The 23,946-nt window shown below is 38.2% G+C and overlaps 1 protein-coding gene across 1 annotated transcript in view; it reads left to right on the plus strand.

Annotated features, from left to right (window-relative positions):
- ap2b1 (adaptor related protein complex 2 subunit beta 1) overlaps nt 1-23,946 on the plus strand; it is a 284,654-nt gene that overhangs the window by 132,097 nt on the left and 128,611 nt on the right. Inside the window, exons 15-16 of the mRNA XM_059972980.1 lie at nt 21,023-21,064; nt 21,996-22,142. Of these exons, the coding sequence (XP_059828963.1) occupies nt 21,023-21,064; nt 21,996-22,142 (189 nt within the window). The remainder of the gene's footprint in view (nt 1-21,022; nt 21,065-21,995; nt 22,143-23,946) is intronic.

A 23,946-nucleotide genomic window follows, 5' to 3' on the forward strand; every position in this document is an offset into this window, starting at 1 on the left:
TTACTTCCATTCAGAATTCAGTTTAGATTGCTATCTCTTGACAAGAGTGCCAAGATCATTTTCTTCATGTGGTCTTGGGGCAAAAATTTAACATCTAATTAACTTTTTACTTTAAATCTTGTTCAAGTTATAGAGTGAATAGTGATACATTTAGGAAAATGACTTTGTGCAAGTTGAACCTGTGGATTTAAGTTGAGCATAGTTAAGTTCTTTAAATTGAGGGGAAAAAATCAAAGATATCCGTTATCGTTTCTAAATATCACTAGGATCGACTGGAGTAGACAAGACCAACTGAACATTGTTATTGGACCTACCTCTGTTGCATCCTGTGGAATTTATTTATTTATATTTGTTTTATTGAGGTACATCACAGAATAACCCCTTCCAGCATTTTGAGCCATGCTACCCAGCAATTGCCCAAGTTAACCCTAGCCTAACCTTGGCAATTTACAATGACCAATTAACTTACCAACTGGAATATTTTTGGGCTGTAAGAAGAAACCGGAGCACCTGGAGGAAACCCACACATTTTTCCCCAGATGTACAAGCTCCTTACAGGCAGTGGCAGGAATTGAACCTAGGTCACCTTTACTGTAAAGCGTTTTACTAGCCGTGCCAGTAGCCAGTGGAGTTGTAGAGTTTTAACATTTCAATGACATTCGACAGGTACTTTGAAAGGAAAGATGTAAATAACATGGTTTTAAGGTAGGCAGATAGATTTAGTACAGATAGACACCCCAGTTGGCAAGGAGAATGTGGACTTAACATGTTAAATGATTCTAAGATCAAGGAGGCATTTTAGAATTAGTTACTTGGGAGTTAAATCAGGAAACATGTTGTAACATAATAAAGTACAATCTACTAAATAATTCTGTAATAAGTCCAAAGGTAGTGTTATTAAAATTTCAAACTAAAAAACAACGGAGTAAAAACTAGATATTCTGTGTTCCCTTCTATACAACATGTTTATGAGGAGGTCCATAAGTTTATTTGTCGGTGTGTGTGAACTTACCAAAACTGCAATTAATACTAATATTGTTAAACAAAAATAAAAATGATCTTATATGCATAGGTACATGTTCAATCTGGACACCACCAGTAGGAAGAAAATGGTAAGATGAATAGCTGAAAGAGATCTCAGTGTTGCTCAATTTATTTAAACAGCCCGTGGTGGTGATAACGGATAACTGTTGTTTAAGAAGTTTAATTGAATTCAACTCCCTTGAAATTGTTCTGAAACTGCACAGTGCTCCCAGGTTTCCAACAGATATAGGTTCACTGATTTAATACTAATATCGGAGTGAGATGCCTCACGTTCTATTTTAGTTGCAAGGGTTCACAATATTTAGTAATTATACCTAGTGTTCCCACCCATTCCTTGACAAGGTGGGCTTTTCTGCTATGATGAGAGCCACTTCACAGCGACCTGATCTGTAAATGGTGAGCAAATGCAAACTATTCCGGGCTGTGAGGGACGAAGAATAGTTGAAATGTATTTGGTATGTGCAGAGTGGTTAACACTGTCAAAATCTGTCTCAGGCTCAAATGCTGGAATATCATCCCCCGTAACTGTGTAACAGGATGATGAGGTTATTCTGGGAGGGTGAGCTCAAACAAGTTTTCTTCATCCAAACCTGTCTGTGACTTGCTTGGAGTAAAAAAACAACAAGAATGCTCCTACAATGTGCATCATGAAACAAAAGATAGTAATATATCCAGAATGTGCTTTAATAGTCCTTCGGATCAAGACAGTAGAGCTGTTATATTTAATAGGTGAATATAAGCTTTACAAACCTGTTTATCTATTACCAGTGAGAGATGATTTATGTATGTATCATTAATGTTTCAGTTCCTACTTTTACTAATTTGGTAAAACAATGCTTTGTCTCCTTCTTTATCTGTGGCTCTAATATTGCTCTTTTTCTCCTTTCCTCTGTTCCTTCCTTGCTCATAACTTACATACTCTATGACTTGAGATGGGAGACGCAGAACGGGTAATGCACTTCATTCTGTTACATCTTTTTTCACTTTGTTACCATTTAGCAAAGCTTTTAGTCCATCTCTTCAATCACATTGAGGCTTTCAGATTTTCCTTCTAATTTGCCTTTTTCTGTTTTCTCATTGACTCGTGTTACATGATTTCAGTAGCCTCTCGTCTTTGTGTGTCATCCTTCACTGTATCACTTGGAAGCTGTTAGTCAGTCCAAGCCAGTCCTAAAGATCTTTAGAATAAGCTGGGCTATTTTGCCATTTAGTTAGATTTTGGCTGAGCTCTCTTCAGTTATCAGGCTTATTTGAAATTTAGCTGGGCCAAAATATTTTTAGGCTTGGTGTTAAATTTTCAGTTGACCCCTGCTATCAGCTGTTATCAACATTTTCCCAATTTCTTTTTTTAATAGTTCTGCGCCTAACATTGCAGTTTAATAGTCAAGGTTTGCTTTTAAGGATGTGTTGCTTTTTATTTTGGATGGACCCATTAGAGTTGAGCAATTTCCTCCTAGCCTATAAAATCATCTTGGATATCTCCATTATATTATTTTGTTATTTTTTGCACATGAGCCCTAAGTCTGGGGGTACGATGGGCAATTGATTGAGAGGAGGAGTAATCAGGGAGGTGATCACAGCTGGGGGATGTTGCTGATGAAATTGAAGATCAGGATGAATGGTAATGGAGATTAAGAAGACACTTGGAGAACGATGGATGCATCAGATGGTGGCTGTGCTTCAGGTTGGTTTGAACTCTCAGCTGATGTCAAAACAGGCGTTAACCCTCAGGTTATGACTGGGTTTTAATTTTGTTGTGGCTCTTGTATACAGTAGAATTCAATGCATGCTCGTTGAGTGTCCAGCTTTGATCTGCTAGTTTATTCAGAGTCTCTCATTTAGCATGCGTGGAATGTAAAACCACATAGTATGATAGAGCCTGTTCTGAAGATGGAACTTCATCTGTACAAGAAATGTGTATGTCCAGCAGAGTCCATCTGCTAGGGCATGACAGGGTCTTCCACTTGATCCGAAAAGTTATCCTAAAAATACACAGTTTAACATTTTTCTAATCTCTTATGTACATTTCTGTTCACAAACCATGTCAGTGATTTGGATGGGGATTGAGTGTAGTATTCCAAATTCATTGCTGACACAAAACTAGCTGACGGTGTGAGCGGTGATCAGAGTGAAGAGATGCTACTAGTACATATTGACAGACTAAGTTAATAGGCTAGGACAGGGGTCAGCAACCTTTACCACTGAAAGAGCCACTTGGACCCGTTTCCCACAGAAAAGAAAACACTGGGAGCCGCAAAACCTGTTTGACATTTAAAATGAAATAACACTGCATACAACGTTTTGTTTTGCCTTTATGCTATGTATAAACAAACTATAATGTGTTGCATTTATGAAATTGATGAACTCCTGCAGAGAAAACGAAATTACATTTCTGCATGCAACAAAAACATTTTGAACTCCGAAAAAAAGACGTTGGGTTGAAGGTTACTTTTAAGTAAAATACTCAACGTCTATTTGAGCCCTTCTTGTATTTATGAAAAACGCCAAACTTAAATTTGCCGCCAGCAGCAAACCAAAAATAACGTCAGCCAGCTGTCAAACTGAAAAATAAAAGGACTATTTCACTGAACAATGAAAACATATGAATATACGTAAAATAATAGGCAATTAAAATATTTATCATACTTGTTCAGGTTGACTCACACCTGACAATGCAGTCGTATTCAGTAGGGATGGATCGATGCTTAGGGGAGTGACCGGGAAGGATAATGTGTTTTTTTCCTCTCTGAACTCACAGAAGCGTTTCCCAAACGATGTTTGCATTGTGATGATTGCAGAATGTAAATACTCCGAATTTATCATGTCGTGACCTTGTTTGAACTCTCTCAAATTGGGGAAGTGAGACAATGTGCCTTTCTGTAAATCTCTGGCAAGCAACGTCAACTTGCGCTCGAATGCCAAAACATCCTCCAACATGTGCAGGGCTGTACGTCCTTACCCCGTTGAAGAGCTGTGTTCAGCGTGTTCAGGTGCGCTGTCATGTCTACCATGAAGTGTAGCTTTTCCAGCCACTCTGGCTGTTCCAGCTCAGGAAAGTTGAACCCTTTGCTGCCCTGGAAAGTTTTCACTTCTTCCAGACACGCGACAAAGCGTTTCAGCACCTCCCCTCTGGACAGCCAGCGATAAAAACACGTTGTAGCGGTGTGCTACACGCAGTCAGTAAACTGCAGTCAAAGGTAGCTTTATTCGAACTAAACAGCCTTGCTTTTAAGCCTCCCTCAACCCGCCCCCCATGGGCGCGGATGCTGCAAAAGACACGTACTCACAAACCCCCGTAGGCTATCTCCCGTAGCCTGAACGCTGGCTAATTGTGAGCCGGTTCGGATGTGTCAGGAAATGGGTCGCCACAACGTCTTATTTAGATTGTACAAGATCACCATAATCTTCAAATTTAGATTTACATTTCAAAAACTAACAAACTAACATAAAATACATTTTAAATACTGACCATGTAGCAGTGTGCTACACGCAGCGCTAAAATTACGACACGGAGTCGGTAACTGCAGTCGAAGGAAAAAACTTTATTCGAAATCTTCAGCCTCACTTTTAAGCCTCCCTCAACCTGCCCCCCATGGCGCAGAGGCTCCAAAGCTCTGTGCTCGCAAACCCCCGTAGGCTATCTAATTGTGAGTCGGTTCAGATGTGCCAGGAAAAGGGTCGCCACAACCAATTATTTCCCAAAGCAACAGGGAGCCACAGCACAGACGTAAAAGAGCCACATGTGGCTCCGGAGCCGCGGGTTGCCGACCCCCGGGCTAGGACATGACAGTTAGAAAAATGCACTTTGATATAAAAGACAGAAAGGTAGGGTATTCTTGAAAGGTTTCGGTATTCACATGAACTTGGGCGTCTTTATATGCAAATCACAAAAAGTTAACGTGCAGTGTTTTTCTTTTGAACTTTTGGTTTACATATTCACGATGGATGTCAATGGATATTTTAGGTATTAAGTAAATTGTGGAATATTGGACTGGTGCAGTTGGCAGAGGTAGAAGATCATGATCTTATTGCATGACAGCCCAGAGATAAAGGAGTCAAATAGCCTACTCCTGGTTTGTTTTTAATGTTCTTAAAATACACTGCACTGATAATAATTATAATGATCGAGGTGGATAATTCAGACTTCGATTTACTTGTCTCTCCCTGAAGAGCAATAAAACCAGTTTCAGCAGCATAACTGCCCTTGCACAGATTAAACCGAATGTATTGATTATTTATGTACAAAAGTTTTTCGCCCATATTTAAAGACATTGATTATCCAATATATTGTATCATGCCATTCACTTTTAATTCAGCATTCGCATTTCTATACTGTGGTTAATTTGAGTGCTATCAGAGAGATATGGTGCAGTTCCTTGTTGTTATGGATTGGTTTTTGAGCATTACTTCTTGAGAAAGTGGGGATGGAAAGTTAGTAGAAATGTCTGTTATAGGGTTGTGAGAGGTTCCTCTTGGCTTTACATTCAAATTTAGTTGCGAACAATTAGAAAATTGTGAATGATGCAATAGATTACATGCACATTCTTTCCCTTTTGGTGCTTGGCTTTTCATGTTGCCAAAGCTGTTGACACTTGAGCATCTCGCCTTCATTCTTCTGTTACTTTCCCTCTTCACCTGTTCTGTCATTTTACCTCTCACTTCCTCTTACTGAGGAGAGATATTGGACAGTAATTTTTGATTCAAGTGTTCTTTTAGATGCTTAAGTGTGTGAGAGTCTCTACTTCCACCATCCTCCTAGGAAGTGTGTTTCATATTCCAGCCATTCTCTGCATGAGAAATGTCCAATCACCTCCGAACATCTTACCACTGACCCCGTCCATGTGCTCTGTCGTTAGACATCTAAGTGGAAAGGTTTATTACTGTTTACCCTATCTATGCCCCTCATAATTTTGTCAATCTCAAATATATCTCCCCTCAATGTCTGTGCTCCAAGGGAAGCTACCCCAGCCAACCCAGTCATTCCTCATAGCTGAAAAGTTTTATTTACTGAATTTCCTTTGAATTCTCTTAAGTGTAATCTTATCTCCTGTAGTCTGTGGAGACCAAAAATAATGACAGTTGTCCATCTGTAACCTAAATATATACGTGTGTGTGTGTGTGTGTGTGTGTAGCGCAATATATCTGTTTTGTATTGTGTCCCAGCTAAAGAGGCAAGTAATGAGTTTTAAATCCCTACCTCTGCTACCATCTTCAAAGATGTTATTGCATTTATATATAAAGGTCCCTCTATTCCTAGAATTCCCTTGTACTCCATTTTCCTTGTGTGCATACCTACATTCATGAGGATTAAATACCATCCACCATTGCTCTGCTGTCCAGCTTATCAATTTATTGATATTATGCCATAGCCTAAGAATTCAGATTACTGTTAATAATATCTTACAGAATTAATTTCATATTATTGGCTGTGATGCAGCCTTCAGCTTATTGTGTCAACAGGATAAAGAAATAGAGATACACAACAATATCCGTGCACTTTATGTTCAGTGTAGAAGTGCAATCACATTAAGAGCAGACATTGAAACTTGTTTCCTGTTGAAAGATGGTCATCAAATGGGTCTGAATGATTATTGAAGGTAAGATAATTGGAAATTATGGGAATAAGAATGGTCTACCTCATATGCACTGAAAGCATAAAAACTAATCAATTAATGAAAGGGTATTTAATTTTGTTCACTAAATATATGAAGCAGTTTATAATATGTAGGTTATATTTGATTGGTTGATGTTCAAACTTGTGTTAAGGTGGTCCCATCAAGATGTCCATATAAACAAAGGGCTGATTTCTGTTGAGTTTACTCTTATACTGTTGATTCTAGTTTGAACTCTGACCTTGCATCTTTAACATAAGAATATAAAGAAATAGGAATAGGGCATATGAACTCTCAGGAATACTTTTTGTTTGATGAGATCATAATCTCTGTTCTGTTTTCTGCCTGTCCATCATAACTCTTTACTTTCCTATAGATCAAAAATCTGTCATCAATATAATCATTGTACTGCTACCACAGTCCTCTAGAGTAAAGAATTCTGAATATTCACAACCTTCTGAGAGGAAAATGTCATCTCTGTGAGGACCATCATTCCTCAAGGCTTTTGACGATATTATTACACTACAGTAATTTTTTTTAGTCTGCAAATGCAATCAAATAATACAGAATGTACCAAAACTAGCTACTTTGTTTTTGAGAAGATGTCTCCTTTGTGTTTTTTATTTCCTGTATGTTAAAGGAGTTTATAACTTGAATGGACCAGGGCATAGGTATCCTCTTTGTCTGAAAATGCCTGTTTTAAATTCCATTTGTGCAGCTGCGAGCACATTGAGTGACAACATCGCACAAATTGGGTTTGTTGTCCTATATTCTGATGTAATTTGTAAAATAAAGCACAAAAGAAAGCCATTCTCTTCATTGTAATCCAGTAATATAATCAATAGTTCATTGCAGCAATTAGTTCTGTTCAGAACATTGAGATCACAGCACTCCATTGGAAAAATGTAAAATGTAGCTGATGCAGATTAGATGTTTACAGTAAGAGCCCAGTCTCACTTCTATCAATTATAGAGCTTATACTGGTCCTCTGAGATTTTAATTTTTTCTTGATTATGTATCTGCTGGCGAGAAGTTCATTTCCTTGGCCAAACACTATCTTACTATCTGGATCTCAGTGACCCCATTAAACTTTGTCACTTACAATGGTCATTATTCCTACAGAAATACCTTTTGGTATCTGTATCAGGTTTGTTACTCTTCAAGCAATCTCCAGAATTGCTTTCCCTCTACATTTATTGCTGAATTCTGACCTAAGTTTCTTGTTGCTCCAGGCTGACTCAGCTCTATCCAGAAAAACATTTCTTCAAGATTTTAGCTTTAAACTGGTGTCTCCTATTTATTCCTTGCCTGTTATGATGTCAAACTATGTTGATTATTTTAGGTTATGTAACATCTTTTCTTAAGTTTCTTTATATGAACATTTTGGTTGCTACAGCGGACCACTTTTCCTTCCTTTTCCCATACTGAATTCAATTTTCCATTCTCCTCTTTCAGATGTTCCTTGTTCTTTATTTGTTGCCCATTTTAATAGCCTTTGAGAAAGTCTTAAAACCTTAAACCATATGCAGTCAGCTTGCTAAAAACACTCCTACTTTGCTGATACGTGGACAGTTCCTGCACTACTACTTCATCATAGTCATAGTTATGTATGTTTATGTACATTTGACACAATTAGCTAGTTTCATGGGAAACGTTAAAAGTATAAAAATGACAAACTACTGTTTAATTGAATAACAAATTAGAGCACTACCAGTTCTACTGCAGTACTATAAAACTGTATTAATTCCTACTGGTTCTTGACAGAGAAATTAATCCAGTGGACACTGTAAATGGACAAAACCAGCACAGACACCTAGTGTAGATAATGGAATGCTTTCATAACACATCTTCTCAATCTTCATTTTCACTGTAACATTCAAGATGATTATGGATTCCTTCAAATTTTTCGTAAGTCCAGGATTCGTGTTTGGGTGTTTTTAATTTGCTTTTTAGCTGGTTCAGCACAATATTGTCCTGTGCTGTGTTATGTTCTGTGTCCTAACTTGAAGTCGTGAAATCATTTCATTTTTTTCTCACAGCTATTTCTGCTCTATCTCCAAAGCTGAATGCTTAAAACCGTACAGGCAAAACAGTTCTGAATTGACTTGCTGGTTATTTCTCACCAATTATTAGTGACAAAAATCAAGTCTTTTTGACACCAATGTACACAACTGATGATAGTTAAAAACTGTTTGCTGTAAGTACAGTGTAGTGTCTTATGGCCACATAAGTGCATGAATATACACACACTACCAGATAGCAGTAGATGAAGTATGTCATTGATGAGAGTGTTTGGAACTGTTCTCATCCAGGCAAGACTTTTCACTCTCTTGCCATTCTAATTCCTTACTTACATTAATAATTGAGTATACTGCTAATAAGGGTACTATTTGCTATCTATCTTGAATTGCTTTTGGGAAGGTTGGGTTATATCCTCAACTTAAACCACTGCAGTCCTCTGGTACAGGTATCTCTCTAGAGTTGTTGGGGTGGTGCTCCAGGATTTTGCCAGCAACAATAAAGTACTAGTGGTATAATTTCAAAACATTGAGATTAGGGTGTTCCTATGCATCTGCTGTCATAGAAACATAGAAAATAGGTGCAGGAATAGGCCATTCGGCTCTTCGAGCCTGCACCGCCATTCAGTATGATCATGGCTGATCATCCAACTCAGAACCCTGTACCTGTTTTCTCTCCATACCCCCTGATCCCTTTAGCCACAAGGGCCATATCTAACTTCCTCTTAAATATAGCCAATGAACCGGCCTCAACTGTTTCCTGTGGCAGAGAATTCCACAGATTCACCACTCTCTGTGTGAAGAAGTTTTTCCTCATCTCAGTCCTAAAAGGCTTTCCCTTTATCCTTAAACTGTGACCCCTTGTTCTGGACTTCCCCAACATCGGAAACAATCTTCCTGCATCTAGCCTGTCTAATCCCTTTAGAATTTTATACGTTTCAATAAGATCTCCTAAATTCCAGTGAGTATAAGCCTAGTCGATCCAGTCTTTCTTCGTATGAAAGTCCTGCCATCCCAGGAATCACTCTGGTGAACCTTCTTTGTATTCCGTCTATGGCAAAAATGTCTTTCCTCAGATTGGGGGACCAAAACAGCACACAATATTCTAGGTGCGGTCTCACTAAGGCCTTGTACAACTGTAGTAGAACCTCCCTGCTCCTGTACTCAAATCCTTTTGCTATGAATGCCAACATACCATTTGCCTTTTTCACCGTCTGCTGTACCTGCATGCCCACCTTCAATGACTGGTGTACAATGACACCCAAGTCTCATTGCACCTCCCCTTTTCCTAATCAGCCACCATTCAGATAATATCTGAATATTATGAATATGAATATATAATTTATGAATATAAAGATAATGTCTTTGTCCTCGGTGTTAAACATTGTGGCTTTAGATGGAATTGGAGAAATTTAGGCGAGTTTCTGCAATGCATCTTACAGATGCTGCTCGTGGTATCTGAACTGCACAGGTAATGTAGAAATTAAATACTTGTGAGTATCTGGCTGTTCTTTGCTGAATGGTGGTAAATGAAATGATTTTGGGGATGTACATTCACATGTGGAGTGTATTTCATCACACTCTGGACTTGTGTAGATCAGAAAAAGGATTAAGGTAGTCAAATAGTGAGTCATTTGCTACAGTATTCCTAGCTGTTGACCTGTTTTTGTAGTCAAAATACTTGTATGTCTGGTCAGGTTACATCTTGTGATTTTCCCCAGAATAATGATGATGGGATTCAATGATAATAATGCCATTAAATATCAAGGATAGGTGATTAGACTCTCGTTTTGGAGATTTTCGTTGACTGATGCTTTTGTTGTGCAAATGCTATTTGTCACTTATCAGTCTATGCCTGAATGTTTAGAGCTTGCTGCATCCAGGTATGGGTTGCTGCAATATTTTAGGTAGTTATTAATGTAGTACAATTATTTATAATATTCTGTCCATAAAATCAATTGGAAGGTCATTGACAAAGCAATTGAAGATAATGGGGACTAGGGTAATAATCCTGTGGAATTCCTTCTGTGAGGTCATGGTCCTGAGGTGACTGATCTTCAATAATGTGAATCATTTTATTTCTGTGAGCATCAGTGAATAAACAAATGCTACTTGAGAATATAGTCCACAATACCTCTCATTTTTTAGCTGATGACCAGGATAGACTGACAGGGTAGTAATCAGCAAGTAACCTGATATTTGAGAATAGAACATAGTGTAACACTTTTTTTACTTGGTTTGATTGATGCTAGTGCTGTATTGGAATAACTTGGCTACACTTGTGGCTACTTCTGCTACCTCTTGTTAGCTGTTTGTTGTTCATCATCGTCATTTTTCAACTGATGTTGCATGACGTGAGGGATTTGAACTGACCTGTAGATCTTGAGGTAACTCAGGGTGGTCTATTGTGTTCTGCTTCTGGTGCATGATATCCATGTGATTCTGAGTTACCATTGACAAGGTTTTAGATATACCTGTATTGTCCTTCTTCATTTTGAACCACAGTTGTCCCCTGGCTTAATGGTCCAGTAGAATGAAGTTATAGATATTATTAGAATGCAGTTCTCCTGCTGTTTACAGTGCTCCAAAGTGCCTAGTTTCAAAATGCCAGATTAATGTAGAATCCATTGTTCTCTGGCTGCTGATTGACAAGTATGTTTGATAACTTTCCCGAGTTAGATTCCGAATGTTCACGATGAAGACTTTAGAGCTCATTTAGTCAATATTCCACAAATTATTTCTTTAACTGCTGACTACTTCCACCTCAGAAATATTGCTTAGCTCTGGTCTTATTGTAGCATGTTCTGAGAACCGACATCTATGCAGTTGTTAATTCTGGATTTAACTGTTTATGCATTTGGTTGACATCACATCCTGCAGGATAGGCAAAGAAGAGAATCAGTTGATGTTGTGTACTTGCATTTTTAGAAGGCCTTTGGCAAGGTGTCATTCATGCATAAGGCTGCTTAACAAGCTTCGAGCCCATGGTATTAAAGGAAAGATTCTAGCATGGATAAGTGAGTGGCTGATTGGCAGCCAACCAGAATAGGCTCCCTTCATTCCCACTCTGCCTCCTGCCAGTGACTAGTGGTGTTCCACAGAGGTCTGTGTTGGAACCGATTATTTTTGCGTTATATGTCAGTGCTTTGGATGATGGAATTGATGGCTTTGTTGCAAAGTTTGCTGATGATATGAAGACAGGTGAAGGGGCAAGTAGTTTTGAGAATTTAGAGAGGCTACAGAAGGGCTTAGAAAAGATTAGGTGTATTGCCAAAGAAGTGGAATACAGTGCCGGGAAGTGTTTGGTCATGGACTTTGGTAGAATATATGAAAGGGTTCACCATTTTCTAAATGGAGAGAAAATATAAAAATCTGAGGTGCAAAGGAACTTGGAATTCCTTGTGCAGGTTAATTTGCAGTTTGAGTCTGTGGTGAGGAAGACAAATGCAATGTTAGCATTCATTTCAAGAGGACTAGAATATAAAAGCAGGGATGTAATGTTGAGACTTTATAAAGCACTGGCGAGACTTCACTTGCAGTATTGTGAGTAGTTTTGGGTCCCTTGTCTTAGAAAGGATGTGATGAAATTGGGGAGGCTTCAAAGGAGGATCATGAAAATGATTCCAGGATTGTACGGCTTGTCATTTGAAGAGTGTTTGGCTCTGGGCCTGTATTCACTGGAATTCCGAAGAATGAGGGATGACCTAATTGAATAGTGAAAGGTCTTAATAGAGTGGATGTGGAGAGCAAGCTTCCTGTTGTGGGAGAGTCTAAGACTAGAGGACACTGCCCCTAAATAGAGGGGCGATCTTTTAGAACAGAAATAAGAAGGAATTACTTTAGCCAGAGAGTGGTGAGTCTTTGGAATTCTTTGCCACAGGCAGCTGTGGAGGCCAAATTTTTATGTATATATAAGGCAGAGTTTGATAGATTCTTGATTGGTCAAGGCATGGGGGTGGGGGGGGAAGACATGAGATATGTCTTTTTGGAATATTTAGGACAAGTGATCCTATATAATTGCAAATGCCTTTGATCACTTATGATGTGGTGTCATTGATCATCTTCATTACAGCTTGTCACACCATACAGCCAGCCACTAGAGCAGGGGTCAGCAACCTTTACCACTGAAAGAGCCACTTGGACCCGTTTCCCACAGAAAAGAAAACACTGGGAGCCGCAAAACCCGTTTGACATTTAAAATGAAATAACACTGCATACAACGTTTTGTTTTGCCTTTATGCTATGTATAAACAAACTATAATGTGTTGCATTTATGAAATTGATGAACTCCTGCAGAGAAAACGAAATTGCATTTCTGCATGCAACAAAAACATTTTGAACTCCGAAAAAAAGACGTTGGGTTGAAAGTTACTTTTAAGTAAAATACTCAATGTCTATTTGAGTCCTTCTTGTATTTATGAAAAACGCCGAACTTAAATTTTCCGCCAGCAGCAAACCAAAAATAACATCAGCCAGCTGTCAGCCTGAAAAATAAAAGGACTATTTCACTGAACAATGAAAAAATATGAATATACATAAAATAATAGGCAATTAAAATATTTATCATACTTGGTTAATGGGATTTCTGCTCCTGGACCTCAGCGCACAGCGTCTGCACATCAGGGCTGTATGACGTCACCTTCATCTTTACACAGGATCGCAAGCTGTCATCTGTGAGGCGTGCGCGATGTTTGTTTTTAATAAAGTTCATGTTGGAGAACACCTGCTCACATACATATGTGGATCCAAAGATCGACAGGACTCCAAGCGCATACTTTTTCATGTTTACATAAATGTCGGGCATAGCATTCCATGTTTCGAACACAAGTTTGTCCGGTTTTGGAAGGTTTTCAATATCACTCCATTTGTGATTCTGAGCAAGAACGGCCTTCTGACGGGCAACATCTTCAAGGTCTGCTGTCAAGCGTCTAAACTTGGACACCCATATGTCTTTGTCGGCTATGTCGGCCAGTTCCATCTCAAGATCAGGTTGACTCACACCTGCCAATGCAGTCGTATTCAGTAGGGAAGGATCGATGCTTAAGGGAGTGACCGGGAAGGATAATGTGTTTTTTTCCTCTCTGAACTCACAGAAGCGTTTCCCAAACGATGTTTGCATTGCGATGATTGCAGAATGTAAATACTCCGAAATTATCATGTCGTGACCTTGTTTGAACTCTCTCAAATTGGGGAAGTGAGACAAAGTGTCTTTCTGTAAATCTCTGGCAAGCACTGTCAACTTGCGCTCGAATGCCAAGACATCCTCCAACATGTGCAGGGCTGTGCGTCCTTTCCCCTGAAGAGCTGTGTTCAGCGTGTTCAGGTGCGCTGTCATGTCTACCATGAAGTGTAGCTTTTCCAGCCACTCTGGCTGTTCCAGCTCAGGAAAGGTGAGCCCTTTGCTGCCCAGGAAAGTTTTCACTTCTTCCAGACACGCGACAAAGCGTTTCAGCACCTCCCCTTTGGACAGCCACCGGACTTTGTTGTGCAGCAGGAGATCAGAATATGCGCTTTCCAGCTCGTCCAGTAACAAACGGAATTGACGGTGACTTAAACTTTTTGCCATTATTTTATTGACAATCTGAATGACAACATCCATTACTTCTGTGCATTCCGGAGGAAATGTTTGAGCGCACAGTGCCTCTTGGTGCAAGATGCAGTGAAAAGTCAGCAGCTTTCTGTCCAGCGACTTCTGCAGTAAAGCCACAAATCCCTTGTGCGTTCCCGTCATATTCGGTGCCCCATCAGTAGCTACTGACACCAGATGGGTAGTCTTTATTCCTTTGGCTCTTAAACAATTCAAGACAGCCTCACAGATGTCCTCCCCCCGTGTTTGGTCTTTTAGAGGTATCAACTCAATCAGTTCTTCCTGTGGCCCGGCAGAGTTTACATACCGGCAGAACAACGCTATTTGTTCAATATCACCTTTGTCTTTAGACTCGTCACAGGCAATCGAGTAGGCCACAGCTGAATTGATGTCTTTAATTTGCTGTCTTGTGATGTCTTCTGCCATTTTTATGGTTCTGTCTTTGACAGTCTTTGCAGAGAGGGGCATATCCCTGATTTTCTGCACAATTTCACTCTTGTTTTTAAAGTCCGTGAATAGATGTTCTGAAATCTTAATGAAAGATTCTTTTATATATTCACCATCTGTAAACTGCTTCCCGTGCCTGACTATTTCCTGAGCGGCAATATAACTGGCGTACGTCGTTGATTTTCCAGACTTCATCCATTTCTGGAAATGATTTTTGCTCAGATCAACCTTCCGCATCAGTTCCGAAACGGCTTTTTTCTCTCATCTCCATCCGGATATTTTTGAGCAAAGGCTGCGTATTTATTCTAGAAATGCTTTGCAACATTTGACTTTTTGTTGTTTGCTAGTTTCTCATTGCATATTAAGCATACCGGTAAACCAGTCTCGTCAACAATGAAAGCAAATGAATCTGTCCACGTATCATTAAACGTTCTGTTTTCTTCAGTCACTTTTCTTTTTTTAGAATTCTCCATAGTTGGCTTACCTTGGATCGAAAAATTAAAGAAATCGCGCACTGGCGGGTGTCAGGTATTGGCAGTGGTGACGTATATTAATAGCGATAAAAACACGTTGTAGCGGTGTGCTCACGCAGTCAGTAAACTGCAGTCGAATAACTTTATTCGAACTAAACAGCCTTGCTTTTAAGCCTCCCTCAACCCAGCCCCCATGGACGCAGATGCTGCAAAAGACGCGTACTCACAAACCCCCGTAGGCTATCTCCCTTAGCCGGAATGCTGGCTAATTGTGAGCCGTTTCGGATGTGCCAGGAAATGTGTCGCCACACTTAGATTGTACAAGATCACCATAATCTTCAAATTTAGAATTACATTTCAAAAGCTAACAAACTAACATAAAATACATTTTAATTAAATACTGACCAATTATTTCCCAAAGCCACAGGGAGCCGCAGCACAGAGGTGAAAGAGCCACAAATGGCTCGGGAGCCGCAGGTTGCCGACCCCCGCACTAGAGTGTTGTTTGGTTGATGTTGAGCAGGTCAGTGTCAACTAAATCAGGTGAGCGTGGGCAGTTGCGCAGAACATGTTCAATGTTTTGCACCCTTTCGCCACACTCACAGGATTTGTTGGTCTTTAAACTCCACTTCACCATATTGTCTCCCGTCCTACAAACTCCCACTCTCGCTCTGTTGAGAGTGCACCACTTCCGTCTGTCAAACAGTGCCCCCAGGGTCTGGCAACATTTCTGTGGGGTCAATCCTGTATGTTTGGGGGGATGATCTGTGCGGTAATTCCTCCACTGTAGCAAAGCTTTTCCTCGATTTTAGGTGGTTGGAAACTGACACATGATGATGTAGTGGGTGCCATGGATCCGAGTTCTGTTTACCTTTTTCAATTTTTGTTGTAGTGTGTCTTCAGATCTCTGGGGGAGCAATGCCTGCAAGTCTGTAAATGATGTTAGTGTGTGGGGGGCGCAGTGGGCCTGTGATTATTCAGCAGGTTTCATTAAGCAACGGATCAATTTTCTTTGTGTGGGCTGATCTGCCCCACACAGGTGCCCAGTATTCTGCAGGTACATAGCAGAGTGCTAGGGCAGTTGATCTAAGTGTGTGAGCATTAGCTCCCCATTTCATGCCTGCTAATTTTTTCAAGAGAGAATTGTGAGAGCCAACTTTCCCTTGGAGTTTTTGGATGTGGGTGGAAAATGAGAGCGTCCTATCCAGTGTCACGCCCAAGTAAATTGGAGTCGGATGGTGTTCGAGCCCCTTCCCACACCAGAGGATCTTGAGTTTCTGAGCTGCTTCTCGATTCCTCAGGTGGAATGCACACATTTGAGTTTTTGATGGATTTGGATTCAGAGACCATTTTTCATAATACTGCTTCATTGCTTCGAGGGCTGCTGTAAGTCGTACTTCAGCTTCTTGGAAGGAGTTAGCTTTTGTTGCTATGCATAGGTCGTCTGCATAGGTAAACCTGTGTGTGTTAGGAAAGGTTAGTTGGCCGTTTGTGTAATCATTAAATAGTAGAGGTGTCAGGACTGATCCTTGTGGTAGTCCGTTCTTTTGTGGATGCCACCTACTCTTAATTTCATTCATTTCTACATAAAATCTATGATTTTCTAGGGGGCTTCTTATTACTTTGACTGTGGTTTCGTTCTCTAAAAGGTGTCATTGATGTAGACTACGTGACTATCCCATGCTAATAGCCTTCATTTCTTACCAGACTTCTTGAAAATACATCATGAGAAATCCATAATATAATGTATATTGGCAAGACATATTGGGCACAGATTTATTTGACTTGGAATAATGAATATAATGTTTGGTATTTCATTAAGCTGTAGGGCATTCAGAAGAAAATCATTTCATGAAAAATAGAGTACTTACTGTGTTTCAGTATCTGTAAGTATCTCTTATGGAGGATTTGCTTTCCCAGCATCACCATTGTGATTTCAGTTTGCTTCTGGTAAAATCAGTCTTTACATGAACACAATCTTACTCTGTAGTTAGTGAAGAACAGATATTAAAGCAAACTTAATTCATATTTTATAGATTTTTAAAGGGTAAATTAAATAAACGTGAAGGAAGAAGAAATATATAAAAGTATAGTTAAATTCCTATGATTCACTGTATGTCTATTTGGAAATCCTGATGTTTCAGCATGTGGTTTATTGGGCACCCTCTCATCTAACTTGGGCCCTTGTTTGCCTCACTGCCTCTCCATTCACCTGGGTGCTATTTGCCAAGCTCCCTCTCACCGATGGATTCAGTTGTCCAGAAAACCTATCATTTCTGACATCACTGGTCCAAACCATGCTTTTATCAGTTCTACCATACTACTTGTGTTGTGATTGAAATCTGCAAATGTTCAGCATGTCAAGAACATTGTGGAGAAAGAAAGACAGTGTTAAGTGAGTGATTTTTCATCAAAATGTTGGTAGAAGGGCATTGGCTGACAGTTATCTATTTCTTTCTGCACAGTTGCTGCCTGACTTTCTGTTCATTTTCTATTTTCTTTCATTGTGTTCATTCTAGAGTGTGATCTTCATAATATTGCACATGCATTGTCAACACACTGGGCTGCCATAGGGTAATGCAGTGGGAAGTCCTGTTCAATTTTAGCTTGTCACAAAAGTGCAAAGATCAATTTTCATAGCATTTTCACTTCTCTGGTCAAACTGACTTGGAATCTCCACTCATTTCCTTGGGGTACTTAACACAGTTAACAATTATATGTTGGCTTTAACATAGCAAAAGGGGGGGGGCATTATCAGTGAGTGAGCTACATAACAAAATATTAGATTTGATATTTTATATGCCTGATTAAAAAGTGGGGTTTTAAAGAGTATGTTAGAGAAGGAGAATACAAGGTGAAAAACAGAGATTTAATGAGAGAATGCAAGAGTAGACATTATCAAAGTACATGCACATCACCAATCTTATCCTGATTCATTTTTTGTGGGCATTCACAGTAAATACATAGAAACACAAGAGCCTCAATGAAAAATTACACACAAAGACTGAGAAGCAATCAATGTGCGAAAGAGAAACAAATTGTATAAATACAAAAAAGAAAAAAACACAATAATAATTAGAAGATAAGTAATAAATATTGAGAAAATGAGTTGTAGAGTCCTTGTAAGTAAGTCCATAAGTTGTGGAATCGGTTCAGTGTTGGGGTAAGCAAAGTTATACCCAAAATATCTTCTTATCTGTGGCAGAATAAAAATCCTAGACTAGGCAAAAACTATTTACAGAAGCCTAAGAAGGAGGGCGGTTTGGCTTTGCCAAACTTGAGATTTTACTATTGGGCAGTTAATATACGATAATTAATATTTTGGACACAAGAATTGACTATAGCTGCTTGCCCACAATGGGTAAATTTGGAATGTAAATCTGTACAAGACTTTTCATTGTTTTCAATTTTAGGATTTTCACTTCCTTTTTCTTTATCTAAATTGAATAAACAAATAACTAATCCTATAGTCAAATATACATTGCGAATTTGGTTTCAATTTCGTAAATTTTTTGGTTTGAATAAGTTCATTTTATCAAGCCCTATAATATCTAACTATTTTTTTCGGCCCTCTTTTATGGATCAAGCTTTTCTTTTATGGAAAACAAAAGGAATAACATGTTTTCGTGATTTATTTTTGGATGATAGCTTTATGTCCTTTGAACAGCTATCTAATAAATATAATTTACCTAAAACTCATTTTTTTTTAGATATTTGCAAGTTAGAAATTTTTTGTATAATGAGTTACAGTCTTTTCCGAAACTATGTCCATTTGACATTATGGAAAGAATTTTAGCTCTGAATCCTTATCAAAAGGGTTTAGTAGCTGTCATTTATAATATGATCATGAAAATACAGTCAGAATTATCAGAAAAAATTAATTGGAAAAAGAACTTCATTGTCTTATATCCACTGAGCAGTGGGAGAAAATTTTACTATTAGTCAATTCGTCTTCTATTTGTGCTAAACATGCCCTAATACAATTTAAGGTTGTACATAGAGCTCATATGTCTAAGGATAAACTTGCTCGATTTTATTCTTATGTTAATCCAACCTGTGACAGATGTCATTCTGATGTTGCTTCATTGACCCATATGTTTTAGTCTTGCCCTTGTTTGCAAAATTACTGGAAAGATATTTTCAGTATTATTTCAATAGTTCTGAATATCAATTTCCAACCGCATCCTATTACTGCAATTTTTGGTTTACCAATGGTGGATAATAGTCGTTTATCCTCCTCATCTTGACGAATGATTGCATTTGTTACATTAATGGCTAGAAGATCTATTTTATTGAATTGGAAAGAAATTAATCCTCCAACTATATTTCAGTGGTTTTCTCAAACTATCTCTTGTTTGAGCTTAGAAAAAATTAGAAGTGTTATTTTTGATCCTTGAGTTAAATTGTCTTTTCCTAACTTTTATTATCTTTAATTATTTGGATGGAGGTTCGGAGATATTGGCATTACTGTATGTATCTGACATTATGCAATGGCCCATGTTGGTTAGTGTTTCTTTTCTTCTCTTTTTTTGGGTTTTTTTTTCTTTGTATTTCTTTTGTTCATAACTACTATGAGTTTGGGAGGTTATATATATTGATTATTATATATCTGAATGTCTACTTAAACTATTAACTATGTACTCTCAAACTCTTTGTATTCATGTTTCATTTATGTTTGCTTAAAAATTAATAAAAAGATTTAAAAAGAAAGAAAGAAAAGTTATATCCTCTGGTTCAGGAGATTGACAGTTGATAGAAAGCCGAAGGGACAATAATGAAGCACAGTAAATTGTAGCTGTGTAGGAAACCAGAATTGGAGGAAGGCCATATTTTTATAGAATTGTAAGGCCTAAGGAGATTACAACAATCAAACCATAAGATTTTTAAAAATTGAGCATTTTAAATGTAAGGGTCTGCTGAACTGAAGATTATACAGGTCAGTGCTAGATCAGGACATGGTACAAGAATTTTGGTTGAACAGAAATTTACGAAGTTAGAAGATGGAAAGAGTGAGAAAATCAGTGGAATGAAATCATTAGATGTAATGCTAACATTACATGAGAAAACACTTCTAAAATCGTTCTACATGAATGACCATGGGCAGCGCAAGAGTTGTATCTAATATTGTAGCCTCTGGCACTGAGTATCCTGGTGATAGTAAATATTTTACAACCTTCACATTTGATAAAGCAAATTAAATGTCCTATTTCAGTCCTTGGAAATTAAATAGATGTGTATTGTCATGCCAGAAATGTCTTTTTTTAAAATCTAGATGTAGGCTGGCTGCAAGATTAAATTGCTTTTCTGAGGTTGATTACAGCAGAAGCTAATAATCCAATTCAGTATGTGTGTCAGCATTGAAGGAGTGTGCACACAAATTCTGCATTGATCACATTTCAATTCATTAAAAGTAAACCATCCTTGATATTGATCTTTTTATTTGAAATCTGTCTTATTCCCTAATGATTATGATCATCTTTATTAAACTGGTCAGCTCTGTTGACTAACTTCTAGAATTGTTACTGCTTATTTCTTCCTTGAATCTTACCAGCTGAAGTATTAACGATGAATTCTTCCCTATAACAAAATTGCAAATCCTCCTCAGCCCATCAAGAATTCTTAAAAGTAAATGAGTATAAACTTATTTCAATGTTGAGCAATTTTCTGTTATCTCTTCCATTGAGGAAAAATTAAATTGATCAGGATATGAAACTGCTTATTTTATTAATTAGCTAATGAATGATTTCCTCCTTTCACCATTGTCTTTCTTTAATATATTCCTGCTTTTTTAAAACAAACTGATCCCACTGACCCTGGCTCTTTGTATTCTGTATCTTTCAGCTTGGAGGAGATCTTGGTGGGCCTACTGGTGGGAGTCCAGCGGTGAGTTTTCTTCAAAGTCATGGATGGATTACACTTGAAAATTTGTAATGACTTTTTACTTTCAAGAAATAAGTTTTAAAAAGACTTTTGCTGCAGTGTGATTCCATGAGCATCTCCAGTCCACTCTGCTGGTAGCATATCCAAGTGTCTAGTCTCCCACTGTGGGCATCAGTTGACAGTGGGCTTGTCCTGTATGCTCCAATCTTACAGGAATAACCAAACAGTAATTAGGAATGGGAATCTTGTCAGATGTTTATTCTGTGCTTGACTTTAATGTAAAACAAGGGAAAGCAGTAAATTCCATTGTATAGTTGTTGTCTTGCACAGATTATATAGTGCAGAAACTGTTTACAGACCCAGATGCTCTACATTTATGCATTTTGCCTAATACAAGTCTCCTTCCATTCCTCTTCATCTCACCCTATTTGTGTTATCTATTGTCCTCTGTCTCCTACATTAACTTAGTTTTACTATTTATGGGACTAAAATTATATGGCAACAAATAATTGTAGTTTGAATTACAGTAGGAATCATCAAATAAAAACACAGCAAACCCTTTCATTGTTAAAGTATTATAGCTGATGCTTCTAAATGTTCTATATCTTCAGTCCTTTCAAAATATGTTAGTTCAGTATAATATCATTAAAACAATTTGACTGCACGTGATTGCTGCCTTCCTAACTGATCATAATTAATATTCATGTTTATTGAAAATCTTCCTGTTTAACTATTTCATGTGAATTTGATTCAGTTGGGATGGAAACCAATAGTAAGGCTTAGTAATATGCAAAGGTGTGCATGGAAAATGTCCTTTTGAAAAGGTGGTTGTCCTATCAACTACTTTGCCTTTGGGAATAATTGTGTGTATAACTTTACTTACAATGACAGAATTCTCTTGTTGAATGTTGTTCCTAATCTATATTCACTGCAGGTTGGCCAAAGCTTCATACCCTCTTCGGTACCAGCTACATTTGGTCCATCTCCAACTCCTGCCATGTCAAGCAGTGGCCTGAGTGATCTCTTTGAGTTGTCATCTGGAATGGGAATGGCAGCTGGAGGCTATGTGGCACCAAAAGCTGTAAGTGACTTCAGTGGTACAGAATAAAAGTGGAGCTGTCTTTGATTTTATTATTGTCAGCAGATAAGAAAATCCTCGTGTTTCTAGCCTATCTGAAATGGTTATATTTACTTTCTAAATAGTATTCACTCTCCATTGTACAATAGCTCCTGAAGTTTGGAAAGTTATACAGCGATTCAGTGCTAAATGCAAGTTTCTATCTTTTTATATGTTTACATGGAATTAGAAGTTCATGCTATTGTATAAATTCTCTTATAATCCCATTTTCAGTCATGGGATTGTACAGTGGACTCCAAAGAGCAATTTATACATCCTTGGGAGTATTGGAACTGGAGTACTTCTGTAACTAACTGATTGCCATCAATTATACCTTTCACTGATCCCACCACTCAGTAAGAGCATTTTGCAGTAGTATTTTAAGTATCAACCCTCACATCAACCTTTGGATGTGGGAGGAAACCTGAACACATAAAAGAAATCTATGGGTCACAGGGAGAACAAATGTTGTCTATGGAGACAGCTCGGGGGGTCACAATTCAACAGGAATGACAGGTGTTCTAAAGCAACAGCTCTACAAACAGTGTTACTTTTCTGAAGGTTGGGGAAGGGGTTAAAAATCCAAGGAAATCGTTGGGTCTTCTGAATGATAGACTTGGAAGTGAAGAACTAGGATCAGAGTGAAGATTGAGATGTTAGAGAGAGGTAGGTCTTGTTAGTGTCAGAGAGGATGAAGGCCTGGTGTGGTGGTGGTTGTGGGGTTAGAGAGAAAATCAAGGGGAGAAGTTTTCAGATATATGGTTAAAAAATTGATGAGATTATCTCCAGTGAATGGTGAAGATGGAAGTGGTTGGGAAGAAGAGAAAAGTTAAAGACACAAACATTATGAAAAATGAGCATTCAATACTGCACCAATTAAATCAGGTCCTGTAAATAATGTCCAAAACAGACCTCAATCTTCACTTTTATGACTTGTTTGAGAGGCCTTTTATGTGAGGCAAAATATTTTTCTTAAGTCATGACAGATGGGACTTGTATGCCATTAGAAGTTGCTGTACAGCAGTAGCAGCACCTATTTACCTGTTGTCAGAAATGTCCAAGGCATATAATTCTGATCCTTTTGGACTCTAACCTAAAACTGGTTGAAAAGTCCTCAAGTCTGTGCTTTCCTGCTTCAAAGGAATGTACTGACTTCACAGAACTACACTTTATTAACGTAGTGATGTTTTTAACAATACTTGTATAATGCCTCCTATCCCTATTAAAAGTTAATATTCTGATCTACTGTGTTTCATAAAATTTCCTAGCTTTATATTAAAAACAAATTTTGAGTTATTTGTTGCATATTCCATGAATTGAATAGTATGATGAGCAGAACATATGCAAGTTGAGCCATGACTACTTTAAAAAAAAAGAAAGCACATTCTTTCCTGTGCCCTGTGACCTGGTCAATATTCATCCCTCATTTAAAATCACATTGCTCTATACTCTATTTGTCTGGCTTTCTACCTTAAATCAGTGACTACATTTCACAACTACATAATTGGATGTAAACACTTCGAGATGCCCCAAAACCAGACAAAAACAAAACTTTAATAATCCTGAATTGTTAGAAGTTGTCTGTGCCAATATTTCAAGTAATGTAACATAAACACAAGAAAATCTGCAGATGCTAGAAATCCAAATCAGCACACTTAAAATGCTGGAGAAGCTCAGCCAGTCAGGCAGCAGCTATGGAAATGAATAGATCGTCAACATTAAGGGCCGAGACCCTTCTTCAGGACTGTTAGTCCTGAAAGAGTAATGT

The sequence above is a fragment of the Hypanus sabinus genome, chromosome 6 (genome assembly GCF_030144855.1).
Source record: "Hypanus sabinus isolate sHypSab1 chromosome 6, sHypSab1.hap1, whole genome shotgun sequence".
NCBI classification, from domain to species: domain Eukaryota; kingdom Metazoa; phylum Chordata; class Chondrichthyes; order Myliobatiformes; family Dasyatidae; genus Hypanus; species Hypanus sabinus.